Source organism: Lucilia cuprina, chromosome 3, assembly GCF_022045245.1.
Source record: "Lucilia cuprina isolate Lc7/37 chromosome 3, ASM2204524v1, whole genome shotgun sequence".
In the NCBI taxonomy this organism is placed as follows: domain Eukaryota; kingdom Metazoa; phylum Arthropoda; class Insecta; order Diptera; family Calliphoridae; genus Lucilia; species Lucilia cuprina.
The window spans coordinates 11,558,442-11,579,529 of NC_060951.1; the positions used below are offsets into that span (position 1 = coordinate 11,558,442).

Below are 21,088 nucleotides of genomic sequence, written 5' to 3' on the forward strand. Positions count from 1 at the left end.
ATAGTGTAAAATTTAAAAAAACAGCTCATAAATTTGTCCGCCCTAAAATGGTTTTAAGCCGCCGCCAAAATTTTATTGTTAGAAGCCTTCGCTATTGTTTGTCCGCTCAGGGCTCTGTATATGCCGGTTTTTGCAGTATTTTAAATACATTAATAACGGAAAATGAAGTTATTTTATATTGAACACAAACATTTTCATCAATAATTATATGAAAATAACATTACATTACAAAATTATTTGTCAGATATATACAACTTCGAATAAGTAGTAATTAACTTATATGCTATTTTCATAGATTTGGCAACTCTAGCCTAAACTTCATTTTCTACGAAGAAGCAAAGTGCATTAATACTGTGATAACAGAAACCCATCTGATTTTTCAAATGTTGTAATACAAAAACAACAAGGGAATTTTGACAGCAATTTAGCCAAGAACACAAACAACAGGCATTTTTGGCAGCTTTGATGCTGTACAACAAACACAATTTGCTTTGGTTGTTGTATATGTTTTTTTTGCACTATCGTCTCTTTATTAATACACGTTGCGAACAAGTAAATTTTTTCTACACACATTTTTTTGCTGTGAATGAAGTTGGTGTTTTTTATGAAAAATTTACACAAGAAAATTTTTACATAAAATATTTAATCGCTATAAAATATAGTAAAGAAATAGTGTGAAAACAACAAATATAGTAATTTTAAAATTAAAATATCTAAATATTTTTATTAGTAATAAAAATCAGTTTGAAATAAAGAAAGAACAAGCATAACACCACCACAATACGGCAAGCAGCACGCGTCTATATTTGCAATATTAAAAGAAGCTGTTGAAATTCATTCGCTTATTAAAAAAATAATATATAGTACTGCGTTTGGAAATGGCACAACATAATAACATTTCTGCCTTGGCAGACGAATTGTCAAAAGCTGTCGAGCTAATCATGCATCCACAGACTACCCAACAGGCTCGTATGGAGGCATACATGGCATGCGAAAGATTCAAGGAAGAAAGTCCTCTTTGTGCCCAGGTTGGTTTATTTCTTGCCAGTGGTCAATATACGCAAAACGTAAAACATTTTGGTCTCCAGTTAATGGAGTATACCATTAAATTTAAATGGAATTGTATATCACAAGAAGAAAAACTATTCATTAAAGAGCACGCTATGAAACTACTATTAATGGGTGTGGGTCCGGCGGAAGATCGATCACTTTCACATCTAAAAGACGCAGTGTCTCGTATAATCGTGGAAATGATTAAACGAGAATGGCCACAACAGTGGACCACTTTGTTATCTGAATTGTCGGATGCCTGCACAAAAGGAGAAGCTCAAACAGAGTTAGTTCTGTTGGTATTTTTGCGTCTTGTAGAAGATGTTGCGCTTTTGCAAACTATTGAATCTAATCAAAGACGAAAAGATATGTACCAGGCCTTGACCAATAACATGAATGATATATTTGAGTTTTTCTTGCGTCTCGTGGAATTGCATGTGACATCATTTCGTGAGGCCACTGGTCAGGGTAATTTTCAAAAAGCGAACGCCCACAGTCGAGTCGTGGAAGTTGTCTTATTAACATTGACTGGATTTGTAGAATGGGTGTCTATAAATCACATTACTTGTAATAATGGCAAACTTTTGCAAATTTTGTGCATTCTCTTGAACGATAAAGCATTCCAGTGTAATGCGGCTGAATGCCTCTCACAAATAACAAATCGCAAAGGTCAGGTGAAAGAACGTAAACCTTTGTTGTTGCTTTTTGGAGAAGAACCAATGCGTTATATATTCTCAGCTTCACAAATGATACCCGCAGACAGCAACGTTACTAATTTAGAACAAAATCATCAATTCCTAAAAAAGTTAGTTCAAGTTCTTAGCGGCATGGCGCAACAATTGGTGTTGCTATGGGGCAAAGAAGAAGGAACAATTCAGAGACCTCCACACCTAGAGATATTCCTAGAGTGTTTATTGTATTTGGTACGTCATGCTTCTCTTAACGTGGCCCATGGTGCTGCTTTAATATGGAATGTTCTATTGAAACATGACGCCATCTCAAAGGATCCCAGTTTAGTTTCCTACATTCCAAAAATAATTGATGCAGTAGCTCCACGCATCATTAAGACTCCTTATCCGACAGCCCGCTGTTTAACTGGTGGAGGCCCAAACGTTGGTTCCACAGCTTCATACATTTGCCTGGAGTATGACTCTGAGGAAGAATTTGCTGTTTTCTTTTATAGATGTCGCACAGATTTCTTAGAAATATTCAGACAATCCACCTTAGTACAACCGTTGGTGACGTTTGCCTACTGTGAACAGTGGCTAAATCTTCGTTTGGCAAAGGCCCATTCGGAACGTGGTAATGTGCAGTGCAGTGTTTTGGATCCCAGCTATTTGGAATGGGAAGCCTTAGTTTCTGTACTTGATGGCGTTCTTAGTCGCGTTTTAATGGTAGCCGAACGTCCTTCAGTGCCGGCTGGTCTACGATTGCTGGAAGACTGCTTGAAGCTGGAAACTGACAACCCATTAACTCTATCTATTCTTCTGTCATGCATTTCAGCTCTCTTTGTGTTCCTAAGCATGTCATCGTGCCAAATTACACCTAACAATTGTGTGGCCATGAGTGGTGTGTCGTTGCTGCCAAGAGTTTTAGAAAAAATTTTCAATGCTTTAATATTCCGAGATCCAAACGATCCAAATCCATCGCATCAACATCCTCTGACACCAAGAGTTCAAGCCTGTAAAAATCTTCGTCGACACGCTGCTTCTCTTATAGTGAAACTGGGCCATAAATATCCTCTGCTATTGTTACCCGTTTTCGATCAAATCAATTCTCACGTTAAGTCGCTGTTTCAACAGTCGCAACATCCCATTAGTAAAATGGATCGCGTTACTCTGCAGGAGTCTTTATTGCTGATCTCAAACCACTTCTGTGACTACGGACGGCAGTATGCATTTATAGGAGAGATAATGCGCGATAGCTTGCCACATTGGTCAGCTTTTTCGCATGCTTTTAAGTCGGCATTGGACTTTATGCATTTCGTTGGTTTAGACCAGTCTCCTGTATTCCCCATTGAAAATGATCCATGTTGTCCTCATCGTAGTACACTTATAGATGCATTGTATATTGTTTTGGGTGTGATTAAACGTTGCACCTGGCCCGATGATCCAGATCGAGCATCAAGAGGTGGTTTTGTGGTCGGCTTTACCGAACTAGGCAATCCTATATGTCGTAATCCGGCTTCGCCACATGTCATACCACTGTTACCACATATCCTGTCGCTTTTGCGAGTATTGAATGAACTGTTTAAACCGGAGGCAATTGCTGGACTTTCTGAAGGTTATCGCAATATACACTCTATGCTGGAACACGAAAAGAAAGTACTAATGGGTGTCTGTGCAGTTCCAGCAGACCCCTTGGATCCTTCCGTTAAGAAACCACCAACACCATTCGATAAAATGCAGCAATTTATGACTCTTGTATACGAAGGTTGTTATCATATGATGGGCTCGGCAGGTCCGTCACTTGGTCGTGATCTCTATCAGCTTGAGGGCGTGGCAGATGCACTAATAAATAGCGCCTTTACATGTTTGGATGATTTGCCAGATTATCGAGTACGCCCTATTGTGCGAGTGTTTTTAAAGCCGTTTGTTTACTCCTGCCCTCCGGCATTTTACGACACTGTCTTATTGCCCATATTTGCCCATATATCACCGATTATGTTTAATCGCTTAACTACCCGCTGGGTTTACATAACATCCCTGTATGAGTCGGGTCAACTTAACGACGAAGAACAATCGAACGACACCCAAGAAGTACTAGAAGATATGCTTAATCGTTCGCTGACCCGTGAATATTTAGATGTTCTCAAGGTAGCGTTAGTGGGAGGACAAATTGGACAGGATAATAGTGCTGCCAACAATGCCACAGCCACTTCAAACCTGCCATCAGATGTGACAATGGATGCTGAAGAACATTCCATGGATGGTGTAGCTCACACCAGAGCTGCCCAAGCTGCATTGCTTTCTGACATCATCAGTGATTTAGGTGCTAAGCTATTGCGTAACCCAGCCACTAGCAACTACATATTAATGACACTACTCGGTGCTTTATCTTGGAACGATGGTACTTGCAATCTTAAAGCGGTAAACGTTTCTGCTCCAGTCATGCGTTTCTTAGCAGCCGAACAGTTAATGGATTCCAGCAAGGCCGTAGCAGCTTTTACAGCCGTTTTACGTGGTCTCCAAGTGCATGGACAACATGAAGCCAATCAAGCTGGTCTCATTACCTTAGGTGTTCAGTTCTATGAACTTTTACGTCCCAAATTCCCAACTCTTTCGGAAGTACTGCAAAGTATTCCCAATGTTTCGTCGGCCGATGTGCAAAAGTTCGATGAAAAAATTGCCGTTGCACCCGTCAAGGGTAATAAGGTGGATAAGGCTAAAAAGGATTTATTTAAAAAACTGACAGCACCTCTTATTGGTCGCAGCATTAATCAACTATTTCGTCATGAAATCAAAATAGCAAATTTGCCACCGATGTCATCACATAAATTGAAAAATCCTTCGGCCGACTTTATCGACACAAATCAAAATTCTGGTCTTACCAATCTATTCCAGGCACCAAATGATAAGTGACATCCATTGTAAAATATATAAAAATTATATATGTGAGTATTTCAAGAAGAAATAATGTATGCATTTTATATTCAAAAGCATCCACTCATGTGTACAATACAACTTTTTCCTAAAAAAACAATTTTATTCAAATATATTTTTCAATATTTATTTCAGATTTAATAAAAAAATCATTTTGATATTAAAAATATGTATTGTACTAAATATGTATATGTATATCAAGCGTAATATATATCAGATGTATTGTTGAGGCAACACCTAATTCGAATAGTCTATTATAACGAAATTATGAACTTGCAACAAACTACAACAAACAAACAAACAAAATCTTAAAATTCCTGAGTAAAACTCTTAACTAAGAAAAGTATCACTGTACTTTTCCTTCTAGCTGTACTGATTGAAAAAGATGAAAATAATAATGATGATGATGATGATATGATGCTCTAGCAACTAGTTATTTATTATTTTTAGCAACTTTTTATTTTAATTCTATTTACCTTTAATCAATTAATCAAATATTGAGGCAGTTGATGATAATTATTATTAAAAAACTTAAAAAAATGCTTAATTGTTTTTTATAAGAAAAATCTATAAAATCAAACACCCATATTATACAAAATATAAACTATTTGTTATGTATGTTTTGAAATCATTATGTTTTTGGTTTATTTCATTTTAAAGAATGTTACAAATTTATTTATCTTTTTTATTTCCATTGTTTAATTTTATTGGAGTTTTTTTCTTAAATTTTTACATTTTTTTTAAATAACATGTAACGCAAAATTTCTGTTGAAAGGAAATTATTATTAGAAATAAATTTATTGAATATAATTATTTTATAACGAATACACATAAAATTTAATATTTAAATTTATATTATGTAAATGTAATGCTAAGATTTTTTTATTAAAATTATGATTATTGTTTATGAAATAAGAAATTAAATACAAAATGAAAATAAATTTTGAACGAAATAATTATGAAATAACTTAAATTTTATGATAAATTTATTGTTTAACTATTTAAAATTTACTTATGCTGCTTGGTCCGCTTAATTTTTTTTAATTGGACCAGCACTCAGGTCCAATTATGCGAAACATTGTGTTGGAACTAGGAAAATAGGTTGTGGGAAGGAGGATAGAGGGGGTAGTGTTTTTGGACATTTGATTTAAATCTTCTTATATCGAAAGTAACAGAAAATACCTCTGCAGAAAGTTTATCCCACATACAAACAGTGCGGCTGAAGAATGAATTTTCCCTTTTATGTGTTGTGCGGTCCACTGGCCAATCTACCACAAATGGTTGTGTTTTTGAAGAAAGACGTGTGTTACGCAAGAATATACGGGTATCGGGAACAAGTTCCCTAATTTCAAAGGAACACATTTCATTGTAGTATCGATAGAACAGTGAAATACACCACACGTTGCGACGGTGCTCCAGTGAATCAATAGTGTTGGATACCCTACTGTCACCGATAAGTACCTTCGCCCTATTTAAAATGTTGACCCCTTCGGAACTAATGGCTACGAATGGGGCAAAATTTATGTTTATAGAATACAACTAAACATTACTCATTTATATATAGATTAAGGAATGATTCTTCTTTTGTACTGAATGACAGTAGAGCAGGGCTGAATGTCAATACCACTGTTATTGTTAATAACTAATTAAAAATTATTTTATTTGTTTTCAGTTTAAAATCAGTTTTAAGAATAATTTTATTTTTTAAAGAAAAAAATATTTTGTTTATATGTGTATAATATCAAAAGTTACTATATGATTTTTTTTTTTTAATTGTTGTGGTATTGTATATAACAATAACCACCACATTACCCCCTTTCTAATGAAAATGTTATACATCTTGGTGATTCGGGGTTATTCCCTGGTTCTGCAATTATTTCCTCAATAAACGCCGGCTTAAGTCTGTCAATTGAAACTTTGTCAGTGTTCTTTCCAATCTTTACAGTATAATATTTTTCATTTCTTTCAATGACGTCATATGGTCCACTATATTTATTGGAAAATGGTTTTAATATTCCATCATTGCGTATCCATACTTTAGGAGTATTTGATAACTCATTATATATAAATGGTTTTTTAGAGCAATGATGAGATGTAGCTACAGGACGAATATTTTCCATTGTTGATTTCAGTTGTAGTAAAAAGTTGGACTGAGGTTGTTTGCCTTTAATATCGGAGAAAAATTGACCAGGTAGTTTTAAATTTTCCCCATAAAGAAATTCAGCTGCAGACGCTTTCAAATCTTCTTTGTGTGCTGTTCTCATCCCAAGAAGAACTGTTGGTAAAATTTTTGTCCATGAGTGAGTGTTATAACACGTTATGGCTGTTTTTAATGTGCGATGCATTCTTTCAACTAAACCGTTACTTTGTGGATGATACGAAGTTGTTGTAATATGTTGAGCACCTATGAATTGAGCTAATTCAGCAAACACATTTGAAGTGAATTGTCGTCCACGATCAGAAACTATTTTATTTGGACATCCATATCTAGAGATCCAACAGCTATAAAATGCATCACATATAGTTTCAGCCGATATATTTTCTATAGGAATTGCTTCAGGCCATCTTGTAAATCTATCTATACAGGTTAGGAGATAACATTTACCTTGACTTGGGGGGAGAGGTCCTACTATGTCTACATGTACTTCAGAGAAACGTTCGGACACAATTGGAAAAACTCCTAATGACGACTTCACGTGTTTCGAAATTTTCGCCTTTTGGCAATGTTCGCATTTTCGTACCATTTGAGCAATGTCTCGATTCATTGAGGGCCAAACGAAACGATCAGATATAAGTTTTCGGGAAGCTCGTACTCCTGGGTGACTTAAACCGTGAATCTTTTGGAATACCTCTTGTCTTTGATTCTTGCAAACATATGGACGTGACTTATGGTTAGTTATATCGCAATAAATGTTTTTATTTGAATCTGGAATATTAATTAATCTAAGCTTTAGTTGAGTAGCTTTTTGATCAGTTAGAATTTCTTTCAATTCTTCGTCGTTCTTTTGATTATCTGCCATAGTCTCGTAGTTAATTAATTCGATCTCACTTGATCTGGACAAATAATCTGCTACTACGTTCTCAGAACCGGGCACATGTCTTATATCTGTTGTAAATTGAGATATAAAATCTAGATGACGGATTTGTCTTGGGCTTGCACGTTCGGGTTTCTGCTTAAAAGCGAATATAAGAGGTTTGTGATCCGTATATATTGCGAAATTTCGTCCTTCTAACATGAATCTAAAATGTTTGACACCTGCGTACGTTGCTAATAATTCTCTATCGTATGTGCTATAATTTTGTTCAGAGGGTGAAAGTTTGCGAGAGAAAAATGCTAATGGTCGCCATCCATTTTTCATTTTCTGTTCTAAAACTGCCCCTATACCAATATTAGAAGCATCAACTTTGAGAGCTATTTCAGAATCCATTTCCGGATATGCTAGCAAAGCAGCATTTGCACAATCATTTTTTATTATTTTAAATGCTTCTTCTGTCTCAGGAGTCCATTTAATTTGTCTTTTATCTTTCTTTTTACATCCTTTTAGAAATTCATTCAGTTTAATTTGGTGGTGTGCTGCATGTGGCATAAATCTTCGATAGTAATTGGTTGTTGCAAGAAACCGACGAAGTTGTTCCAACGTATTTGGTTTTGGAGTCTCTAGAATTGCTTTAATTTTTGATTGCATGGGTTTAATACCATCTTCTGAAATGTGATATCCCAAAAAATCTAATTCGGATACTCCGAATAAACATTTGCTAGGGTTAATGATTACTCCATTATCGTTTAAACGTCGAAAAAGTATATCTAAATGCTTTAAGTGTTCTTCTTTTGAAGTTGACGCTACTAGAATATCATCAATGTATACGTATACGAAATTTAAATCACGACAAATATTGTCCATCCACCTTTGGAAGCTCTGAGCAGAATTACGTAAACCGAATGGCATTTTAAGGTATTCAAATAGTCCGAAAGGTGTTACAATTGCAGTTTTTTCTATATCAGCGGGATTTACAGGTATCTGATGATATGCCTTGACTAAATCGAGTTTGGAAAATGTATTATTACCTGCCAAATTAGATGTGAAATCTGTCACAAATGGTATAGGGTATCGGTCTGGTATAGTTATACGATTTAATGATCTATAATCGCCACATGGTCGCCATTCGTTATTTGATTTGGGTACCATATGGAGTGCGTTTGACCAACAACTTTTTGATGGTCTTATAACTCCGTTATCAAGGAGATATTTAAATTCATTTTTTGCACAAGCTAAACGCTTGGGGTCTAATCTACGGACTTTAGCTTTTACCGGCGGACCATTAGTATCAATATGATGAAAAACTTGACAGTTGCTTGGTATTTCTGAGATTCGGTTAACTGAATATAGTGCAGGATATTTCTCAAGTAATTTGTGGTATTCGTTTGAGGCTTTAATGATATTAAGTTCAAGTGACGGTTCTAATGATATTTTTGCGGGTACACTTAAAAATGTTTTTCTATCCACTATTGTGAAATTCTTAAGATCTGGTAAAAGATCAAAATGCTTGAGGAAATCTGAGCCTATAATAGGTTTACTAACTTCTGCTATAATAAATTTCCAAACAAAAGGACGTCGAAGACCAAAGTCTAATTCAAGGATATGTGTTCCATAGGTTTTTATAATACTACCATTAGCTGCATAAAGTGAAAAACATGGTTCGTACATAGTATTATTTTTTTTATTAAAATTTTTTGAAGGCAAAACTGATATTGCAGCGCCCGTGTCTATCAAAAAGGATAATTTAGAATTTTTGTCTTTTACGAATAGGCGGCCATCGCCAGTAGGAATTTTAGTGGCCGCTACTGAAACTCCATTTAGTTTTTTGCATATGAACATGGCGAAGTACATTTTGTGGATCTTTCTCCAAAACGACGATGATACCAACACCATTTTCGTGAACGAGAATCGGATCTATTGCTTTTGAATGATGTCGAATCACGTGATAGAGATCTGTTTCTCTTACCTTGAAGCTTTTCGATCTTACTTTCAAGTGCTTTAATTTGTTCCGAAAGTTGTCTTAATGTGATTTCTGATATAATCGATTGTGGTAATGACGCTTCAGCTTGATTCTTTATTTCGCAAACATTTGGGGGCTTAAGGACTTCAAAAATTTTATCAGCTTGTTCTGCTAAAACCTGGATTGAGCAATCTGTGACTGACAAAATTGTCCTAATTTGATCTGGCATTTGCTCAAGGAAAATACTTTTCAAGACTGTATCACCAACATGTCCTGATGCAAGATTTTTAAGTTTTTGGAGAAATTGTGTGGGTTTGTTGTCTCCTAACGATTGGCCGTGGAGAAGTTTGCGAATTCTTGATTCATCGGATTCACCAAAAGTGTTCAATAGAGTTTGTTTTGCTGCTGCGTATTGCGTCATGTTCCCTGGAGGGTTGAAAATAATATGACTTATGTACTCACTTATTTGAGGATCCATATTGGCAACAACATATTGAAACTTTGTTTCATCTCTAGTTATGCCTGCGATGGCAAAAATTGACTCTATTTGGACAAACCATAATTTGGGGTTGTTTGTCCAAAATGGTGGCAATTTGTGGACAGATGATGCTCCAATTTCTCTGCTGTTACTTATGATTGCACTATTTTGGCTGTCTTGATTTTGTTCTTGCATGTTTGGTTCGTTTCTTTGCGCTTGAGGATTCTGCAATTGATGTCTATCGAGTGAATGGCTTCTCTCAGTACTCCTTGATCTATGTGGGGTATGTGTTAACATTCTCGGGGTCACCAATTGTTATTGTTAATAACTAATTAAAAATTATTTTATTTGTTTTCAGTTTAAAATCAGTTTTAAGAATAATTTTATTTTTTAAAGAAAAAAATATTTTGTTTATATGTGTATAATATCAAAAGTTACTATATGATTTTTTTTTTTTAATTGTTGTGGTATTGTATATAACAATAACCACCACACCACTATAGAGAGCTCAAAGTATATATTACTTGGTGGTAACCAATGTTGAAATATTTTACGTGAACACCTGCCTTGATGGTCTTATTTCACAGTGGTCTTTTTCTTCCACTGGGTAGATTTGAGAACGGTCTACCACGCGCTCTTGAATACTTCAATAAAGAACTCAGGTGGGTATCTTTGTACATGGATGTGCCGGTCCATGTACGAGCTATCTTAACTCTTGTGATAATAGCCTTGATGCGGAATGACAAGCAGCATGGGATATACCGGAAGGTGACTACCCTATTGATGTCATGAAAGAAGAGCCCCAACAACTTATGACCCATTCCACTGCATTCCTTAACCTCTTAAAGCCTGCGCAACCACACTACTGAGATGGTCCTGTTGTTTCAGCAACAGAATCTGAGACGTATTTGGTATTCCGAAATACCCAGCCCTCGAGATAATGTAACAAAAAATGAAGGAATTTCCAAACTCAATTCAAATCCAATAATTGCCCCGACTAGTTGAGAGAACGGACCTCATCCTTAAGACACTTAGCATGAATATGAATCCAGTTGGAAAAGTAAACGCACTAGAGAACTTCCCTGAAGTAAGGGGTATACTTAATCAATACAAGTCTCCCAAGTGTCGACCTGAAAATTCCCCAATATACACTGGCGTCCTACTACGGCAAGAGTAGTAGGACAAGTCCTGCGAGCAAACGGTTACCTGTAGTGCCATATTATATAGTTTGTCCCCATGTCAAATCATTCCAAGGATAGGCCGAGGATACATTTGATATTACCAGTTTATAGTCCCGGAAGATTAAATGTATTGGTAACACCTCTTTTCCTCGTGGTATTCATTCGTACAACAACAAATCAATGAATTTAATTTTATGCATAAAATTAAATTTAGTTCATCAGCATTGCAAACTAATCATGATATGCAGTGTATTGTAATAATTTTACGAATATAGTCCTTATATATCTAGGTCGATTTAGCTATTTCTGTTCTTAACTTTGTTGAATATAATTCTCTGTATACCCCAGGTAACAGAGGCGATAACAATTTTAAAAATTCTATAAGACATGCATTATCGATTCAAAAACAAGTTAGAGTGCTATATTCGGTCGTGCGAATCATATATACCCTTCACCATGATGTGTTAAAAAACGGTAGTTATAAAAAGTCATCTTTTACATCATTTCATGTTTCTAGACTCAATAGTATGGAAAATTCAAAACGTACCATTTTTATAAAAAGTATGAAAAATCTCCTTTAATGTGTTCTAGTCTAATCCGGGCTCTACATACTTAATTTCATGTTTGTAAGTTCATTATTATAGGAAACTCAAAACCTTTTGAAAAACGAAAAAGTACCAAAACGTTTCCTTTTATGGGTTCTCACCTAATTCCGAATCTACATATTTATTTTCATGTTCCTAGGTTCAATATTATAGATTTTTTAAAAAGTACATTTTGAAAAACGAAAAAGTACCAAATTGTTCCCTTTTATGGGGTTTCACCTAATTCAGGCTCTGCATGCTTAATTTCATGTTTCTAATTTCAATATTACATAAATTTTAAAAAGTACCTTTTGTAGAACGAAAAAGAACCAGAATGTACCCTTTTATAGGTTCTCACCTAATCAAGGCCCTACATGCTAAAATACCTTTTGAAAAACGAAAAAGTATCAAAAGTTTCCTTTTATAGGTTTTCACCTAATCAAGGCCCTATATACTTTTATTGTTATATACCCGGAAATAATTATACAGACTATTTAATTAAAAAAGCAAAAGTTAATAAAACGTTTATTCGTTTAAAATAATTTTTCAGAATAACAAAATTTTTCAATAGCATGAAAAACTTAAAATCAAAATCTACTGCGATTGAAAACTTATTTCAACACCCCCTCTCAATCGATTAGTCCAATCTGACTTCTCAATTTAATAAACCGACTCGAATCGGTTGACTTTGTAAAAATATCCGCCAACTGCATCTCGGTAGGAATTGGAACAACGCTGATTTTTCCACTTGTAATATTGTCTCTTATAAAATGGTGTTTGATATCAATATGCTTTACATGTTTGGTTTCTAAATTAGTTGCCATTCCTATGCATCCTCTATTATCTTCAAAAATTTTAATTCGATACTTGTCGTCTATTTCATTAAGATCTTGCATTATTCCTCTCAACCAAATAGCTTCTGTGGTCGCTAAGCTAAGAGCCACGTATTCAGCTTCTGACGACGATGTAGCAACAGTTTGTTGTTTCTTACTACACCATGAAATTGTACAGCCATAAACTTTAAACAGAAAACCACTTACTGACTTTCGATCTGAAAGGTCTGATGCCCAATCTGCATCGGCATATCCAATTATTGGCTCATTGTTATTGCTTATAAAGTTGAGCTTCATAGATGAAGTCCCCTTTAAATATCTCACAACTCTCTTTAAATGTTGCCAATGTATATCGTTAGGATTTTGTTGGAATCGGCCAAGATATCAATTTGGTAGCCAATTTCCTGGAGCATCAGAAACATAAAACTTTTGACCTGGAAGTTGCGAAAAATCTGCCAGAACATACGTTTCGTCATCCATTATGCAGCAAGAATATTTTTTTATAAAACTTGACTTCAATTTTCCATTGGAACTTTCACTGCATTACATTCCGACATTCCAAATTTATCCAATAGTTTGTTTATACTCGGTTCTTGTGATATTTTTAAAGTTCTATTTTCAAATGTTAGTTTCATTCCAAGGAAATATTTTAGAGGGCCACAATCCGACATTTCAAATTTTCTTTCAAGGTTAGTTTTTAATTTGTTAATACTTTCGATGTTGCTTCCAACAATAAGCAAATCATCAACATATAGAATTAGGTATAAAGTTTCATTTTTCTTTTTATCTATTTTAACATATAAACAATAATCGTGTTTTGACCTTGTGAAACCAAGAGATTCTAAGAAGTTATTGAATTTATCATTCCAGCATTTTGGAGCCTGCTTAAGACCGTAAAGGGATTTCACCAACTTGCAACACTCTTCACCATTTCCTTTAACACCTTCCGGAAGAGCCATATAAATGTTTTCTTTTAAATCGCCATGTAAAAATGCAGTTTTGACATCGAGTTGATGAAATTTGTATCCATGGTGCAGACCAACAGCTAACACTATTCTTATGGTACTCAATTTTGCTACAGGAGCATATGTATCCCAGTAGTCTGTGCCGTATTTTTGAAGAAAGCCTTTGACAACTAGCCTAGCCTTATATTTTGTTGGGTTTCCATTCTCATCTTCTTTTATTCGAAACACCCATTTCGATTTTAATAATTTAGTCCTAGGTGGAGGCTGGACTATATCCCAAACATGATTTATTTTTAATGAATTCAATTCATCTGCAACAGCCTTCTCCCATTGATTTGTATCACCTCTATTAAAAATTTCTTCATATGTTTGAGGTACATTGTTTTGAACTATTTCAGCATTGAAGCCTGTTATGTAATCAAAAAGTTTACTGGGTAACCGACTTATTCTTTCACTTCTTCGTACTTCAAGTTGGGGCTCAGCTGCAGATTCTTCTTCATCAGTTAAATCGTTTGTTAAATCCAAAACTTCTGTAACATTGGATGGATTTAAAGATGCATTTTCACACTCAGTCTCTAATTCATTTTCAGCTTCGCAAGGCATTGGAGTTGATTCTACAGAAGAAGAAACATTATTTATATCAGACACAGCAATACATTCATCATCCCCCTCTTGCTCGTGGCTGGTTATTATAATATTATTTGAAGTTTCTTTCGGTGTTGGTTCTGATTTAAAAGGATAACAAAACTCATTAAACTTTACATCACGAGCTAATATTATTTTTCGGTTTTCCATGTCCCACAAACGAAATCCATTTGGAGCATAACCAACCATTACCGTTTGCTTACATCTTGGATCGAGTTTCTTTCGAGTGGCTTTAGGTACCCAGGTATAAGCTTTACAACCAAATGTTCTTATTTTCTGTAGATTAATTTTATCACGATACCACAAATTTGCAGGGGTTTCATCTTTAGCAATTGCTCTAGTAGGACATCTATTAATTATATATACTGCTGACAGAGCTGCTTCGTTCCACAAGTATTTTGGCACACCAGATTCTAATAACATAGATCTTACCTTATTAAAAACTGTTCTGTTGAATCTTTCCGACACCCCGTTTTGTTGTGGGGTATAAACAACAGTACACTCGACTTGAATGCCCTTATTCTTGTACCAATCTAACTGATTGGATGACAGATACTCCCTTCCTTGATCGATGGTTATTGAAGAAATTTTTGATTCAGGAAACATTGCGCAAACCAAGGCCTCGTATTCTTGCATTTTACTAAAAACATCGGACTTCTTCTTCATACAAAAGATCATTGCAAAATGTGTGAAGTCATCTATAAAGGTTACGACATAATTATCACCATTCCAGGCAGTAGGTGTGATTGGACCGCATACATCAGAGTGAATTCTTTGAATAACTCTAGTAGCTCTACGTCTGCTCCCATTAAAAGGCTCGCGGCACATCTTGGATTCCATACATACATCACAAAAACTAAGTAAATTTGGTTTAAGATCACGATTTATTAATCCAATTTTCTTAAGTTGTTCAAAGCCACTAATACCAATATGACCTAGACGCTTATGCCATAATTCAACTTCATTTTTAGTACAGGATAAAGCCGACCGTGTTTCATAATCAAATTTTAATTCATATAGGTTTCCACGAATAAAAGCTGTTGCAATTTCAATTTCACCCTTTGATATTACTGCTTTATTATTTTGAAAATTCACTGAAAGTCCGGAGTTTACAAGTTTTCGAACTGATATTAAATTATCGCGTAAGTCAGGAGTATACAAGACATCTTTTATATTAACTTCAATGCCTTTATTGCTAATTCCATTTATTTCTCCAATGTGATTTGCATAAATTGATTCATTGTTTTTAGCAACACTTATTTCAACAGGGACTTCAAGTTTTCTGATAGTAGAAAAATAGGACTTGTCCTTTGCTAAATGATCACTAGCGCCTGAGTCTAATTTAAAATGAATTTGTTTGTTACCACACTCTTGTTCACCAACATTTCTTTTAATCATAAAAGATACTGCATTTGTTTTAGCCACTTTTGCTTCACCTTGCCAGCAATCTTTTGCTTGATGTCCAAATTTATTACACTTGTAGCATTTTCCTTTAAATTTCTTCTTATTATGAGATTTCTTACTTGAGAATGCTGTTTTATCTTCTGCGGTTTCATTATTACGATCTGCAAGCTTTGCCTCTTCCGACATCAACCGCTCTTTCACAAGATTTAAATTCAATTTGTCACCATCCACGTTTTGGAGAGCCGTTACGAGAGGGTCGTATTTTTCTGGAAGTGTTAAAAATAATTGCGCTAACACATCCGAATCTTCCATCTTAGCTCCAGCCAATTTTAACTGTCGGATCAAATTTTCAAATGCTAAAACGTGGGTCACAATTGAATCACCTTCGTTCATTCTTAACTTTGCCAATTTCTTCCTTATAAGTAATTGGTTGACAATGGATTGTTTGGCGAAGGCGGATTGCAGACTGCTCCACATTTCAAATGCGGTTTCTTTTTCCCTTATGAAGCTCAAACAATCCGAATGAACAAAACTTACGATTCTGTCTTTTGCTTTCTTATCCTTTTTTTAAATATTCTGCTAAGGCAGCTGCATCACTTGGAGGACTGCCGGTTAGAACATCCAGTAAGTTCAGCGAATCCAGATGAGTTTTCACCCGGAACTGCCAGTCATCGAATCCTTCCCCTTTAAATTGAGGAATTCCGTGTATATCTTTATTGTCGCCCATAACCTATTGTTATATACCCGGAAATAATTATACAGACTATTTAATTAAAAAAGCAAAAGTTAATAAAACGTTTATTCGTTTAAAATAATTTTTCAGAATAACAAAATTTTTCAATAGCATGAAAAACTTAAAATCAAAATCTACTGCGATTGAAAACTTATTTCAACAACTTTATTTCATATTCCTAGGTTCATTATTATAGAATATTCAAAAAGTACCTTTTGAAAAACGAAAAAGTACCAAAAAGTTCTCTTTTATGGGTTCTCACCTAATTCGGACTCTACATACTTAATTTAATATTTCTAGGTTCAATATTATGGAAAATTCAAAAAATACCTATTCTATAACAAAAAAAAAGTACCAAAAAAGTAAAATTTTTGGTACTTTTTTTTTAATCCGATTTTACATAGTTAATTTCATGTTTCTAGGTTCAATATTATAGTTAATTCAAAAAGTACCTTTTAAGCAACCAAGAAGTTCCCTTTTATGGCTTCTAACGTAAGCCAGGTTCCATATACTTAATATCATATCTGGGGTCCTATGAAAACTGATTTCAACATATACACAGACGGACAAAGCTTATTTAAATACGCTACCTATAAGGATTGAGTGTATAATATATGGAGTCGGAAAAATAAAACGGAATGACAACCCAGCAGTTCGACAAAGAGTCAATGCATACGAAAAAGACAGTAATTTCCACTAATAGTTAACCATCTGGATGATTGTAATTCGTATGTTTTGGGTCATTCGTCACGAATGTTCTCTTTGTAAGACAGTCGTCACTTTAGTTTCCCCTATGTAAGCGAGAGCGGAGGCAATCTTCTCTTTACTGTCTCCAAGTAATTTAGAGATTAGACTCTTTAAAGTTGTTTTCGTTTTATTGAACTTCGGAAAGTAGTTATTTTACCCATCTTTTGGAGAAATGATTGTTAAATTCTACTAATATGCCAGCATTTGGTTGACTCAAATTTATATCTTTCGGGTCAATTGTCACATTAATGTCCCATAGTATTCTAGAGAGAGACACTTGAAATATTTAACATTTATTCCAATTATAATATCTTACGACCTGTTGGCTGCAATTCGCATGTTTTGGGCCATTTATCAAGAATAAAAGTAAACCGTAACTATCATAGCGCCAGTTAAATAGCTAATAGGAGATAACCATCGTTTGACTATTTTTGATCGTCTTTATAGGGTGTAGAGTGACGATTGACTTCCTCGTAGCACAAGCCCATGTTAAAATAGTCGGTCACCTGGGTAGTCAGGTGGCTAGGGGCCACCACAAGTGGTAGGTTAAGTGGTCAGTTCGGTACTATACCGTCGAACTGCTGGGATCTTACCACCTGTTGGCTACAATTCGCATGTTTGGATGAATGGCCTACATCAAGAATAAAAGTAAATCGTCACTATCCTAGAACACGTCCATGTCCTAGTTTTATAGCAAGAAAAGTAGCGCCAGTTAAATAGCTAGTAATGTGACTGACTTCCAAGAACTCATTTGGAGATAACCATCCTTTGACTATTTTGTCAATTTTTGATCGTCTTTTGACTGTCTCTATAGGGTGTAGAGTGACGATTGACTTACTCGTAGGACAAGCCCATGTTAAAATGGTTGGTCACCTGGGTAGTCAGGTGGCTAGGGGCCACCAAAAGTGGTAGGTTTAGTGGTCAGTTCGGTACTATCCCGTCGCTGGGAAACGTATACATATATATCCTTCTCACGAAGGTAGAAAAGGGTATAATAACGGAGAGTCTTTTGCATTTATAGAAACAGGCAGTAAATCCAAATGTAAAACACCCTTGAGCACAATAACCGAAGAAAATATGTAAATAAATACGAAAATATATTGATAATGGGTGACTTTAACTGCAATTTATTTGATCAAGTTAAAGCATCTAATTTTAGGTCTGCATGTAGGAGGTTAGGATTATCTTATATTCATAATTCTATGCCCACCCACTGGGATATTTGTCATGACACAACTTCTTTAATTGACTTCTTTCTTGTTGGAGGTCAAAATAATATTTCCGTATCTGGTCAGGCTTCACTACCTTTTCTACAATCTTATCATGCTTTAATTTATATTTCATTGCCATTCACCACATCTAAGAAGGATAGTTATATAGAATACAGAAAATTTGACGATGTAGATATCAACATCATTAGATCTCATGTAGATCAATTCAATTTTTATTAATTTTACAATATGCTTCTGACCGAATTGTATCAGTTGGTACCTATTATTAGATTCCGAGTTAGGAGAAATAAAGATTCTTGGATGAGGATAAGGGAGGTAATTGTGGCAAGGTCTCTTAGAAATCGAGCTTATAGGGTTTTTAGGGATAGTGGTATGGAGGATAATCGCATAATTTACTGTCGTTTACGTAATAAGCTGAAGTCGTTAATACGAAAATATAGAAGACTTCATTATATTAAAATCTTTGATGGCGCTGACAGTAAGAAAGTGTGGAAAATTTTAAATAATGCTGGGTATGGCAATAGAAATCTATCAATCAATTCAGAAATTGACGTTAATGCTTTAAATCGGTCTTTTGTTGTAAATAATAACAATAATACAAATGCATTTGATTTTGAATCTCTAAGTGGACTTACTGACGGATTTTCATTTAAACATATATATAGTGATGAACTATTGTATGCTTTGTCTAAAGTTAAATCTAACTCCATTGGAACTGATGGGTTCCCAATAAGATTTATAAAATTGGTTTTTCCGTGTATTATACAGCCTGTTTTACATTTATTTAATATGGTAATTAACACGTCCACTTACCCCAACCAATGGAAACTTTCACGTGTGGTCCCTGTTCCTAAAAGTAATTCTAATAGTGATTTTCGTCCAATAAGCTTTTTACCAGCTCTTTCAAAGGTCATGGAACATGTTTTAAAAGCACAACTTCTTAATTACATTTATCAAAACAATCTAATTAGTGATGTTCAGTATGCATATAAAACAGGGCATAACACTACAGGTATGCTTCTAGGAATAACGGAAACTATTAGAGATTATTTAAACAGAGACATGAATTGTGTTATGGTTTCCTTAGACCTTTCTAAAGCTTTTGACCGTCTAGATCATTCTGTTCTTATTTGCAAGTTAAGAGAAAAGTTTAAGTTATCTGTAATGGCATGTAAGCTGTTAAATTCTTATTTGCAAGGAAGATCAAAATATGTTGGTGTACAAGATATTTATTCGGACATTGTTGATATTACATGTGGTGTCCCACAAGGATCCATTATTGGTCCAATTATGTTTCTTTTATATATGAATGATTGCATTGACTGTTTTGATCTAGATTTAGTAAGGCCATTCATTTTCGCTGATGATATACAGCTGTTGTTCGGCTGCCCTAGGGAGTTTCCGGATGTTTTGGAGGCCGTTATAAAATGTACGCTTGATAAACTGCTTGTTTGGATGGGGCAAAACTTTTTTGTGATTAATGCTGACAAGACCAAAGCTATTATGTTTCGCACTGCTCGTAGGGATTATACGTACCCAAAGATTGAACTATGTAACAAACAAATTGATTATGTAGATTCTATTAAGTGTCTTGGTGTGGTTATGGATCAATTTCTGAAATTTGATGAACAGGTTGATATTGTTTCATCCAGGTTAACCTTAGGACTCAGAAAACTTTACCACTCTGGTTTATACTTGCCGATGAAAGTGAAGTTTACTCTTGCCCACGCTTTGCTTATGTCTCATGTTAATTATTGTATTGAGGTTTACACTGGTGCCAATGCACAAATCCTAAACAGAATATTCCGTGTAGTTAAGAAAATTGTACGGTTTGTCTATAGTATTAGATATTATGAACACATATCTAATGCTATTAGCAACTTTCTATCATGTTCATTTAAACAATACCTACAGCTACGTAATTTAATATACTTTTATAAAATCATTAAATATGGCATACCCACTTATCTTCACAGTAGATTTATTTTTTCAAGATCTACGAGAAATCCACAAGTTATTATACCACATATAACATGTTCGATCTTTGAACGATCTTTTATTGTAAGATCTGCAAGGTACTGGAATATCTTACCAAAAGAACTAAAAGTATTTTCTTTTTCATGCAAGTTGTTCAAAAAGCATCTTCTATATAATTTTTGTAATCAGTAATGGACAATTTCTATGTCAATACTTATAATTATGCAAAAGTTGCGTCGTCACTGATAGGGAGTCTCTGATAAATATAATATCAAGGATTTAAGGGTGTACATTTTAATTTTAATTTTAAGTTTCAAACTATGTGAAATAAAATAAGATACCATGTAATGCACTTTGGCCTTGTAGGCTTTTAGCATTACTAACAAATAAATAAAAATAAATAAATAGTTTTTAGTTTTTGAAAATATACGATATTTCTTTTATTTCAAAAATAATAAAGCAATATAGGATTTATTTTGTTTTACAAAAATGTAAGGCCGCACTTAAAAAACTAACGTCTTACTTTTGCTGTTGTCTAAATTAAAGTAAGTACAGATACAATTCTATTCTGGGAAACTAAAGTAAAAAAAAATCAACATGATAAATGAAAATGAAAATTGCATATAATAATGGATACGGATATGAGTATTAAACTAAAA

General features: G+C 34.5%; 2 protein-coding genes across 2 annotated transcripts; one reads left to right on the forward strand and one right to left on the reverse strand.

The window, feature by feature from the left end:
* The first annotated feature begins 406 nt into the window (after nt 1–406).
* On the forward strand, nt 407–5,030 carry LOC111675016 (exportin-5). The gene is made up of 2 exons (XM_023435716.2): nt 407–4,663; nt 4,788–5,030. The coding sequence occupies exon 1, from the start codon at nt 879–881 to the stop codon at nt 4,629–4,631; it is 3,753 nt and encodes a 1,250-aa protein (XP_023291484.2). The 5' UTR covers nt 407–878; the 3' UTR covers nt 4,632–4,663; nt 4,788–5,030.
* A 4,477-nt stretch (nt 5,031–9,507) lies between these two features.
* On the reverse strand, nt 9,508–10,071 carry LOC124418764. Its single transcript, XM_046946098.1, has one exon. It carries the CDS (start codon nt 10,069–10,071, stop codon nt 9,508–9,510), a length of 564 nt encoding a protein of 187 aa, XP_046802054.1.
* Nucleotides 10,072–21,088: the final 11,017 nt, after the last annotated feature.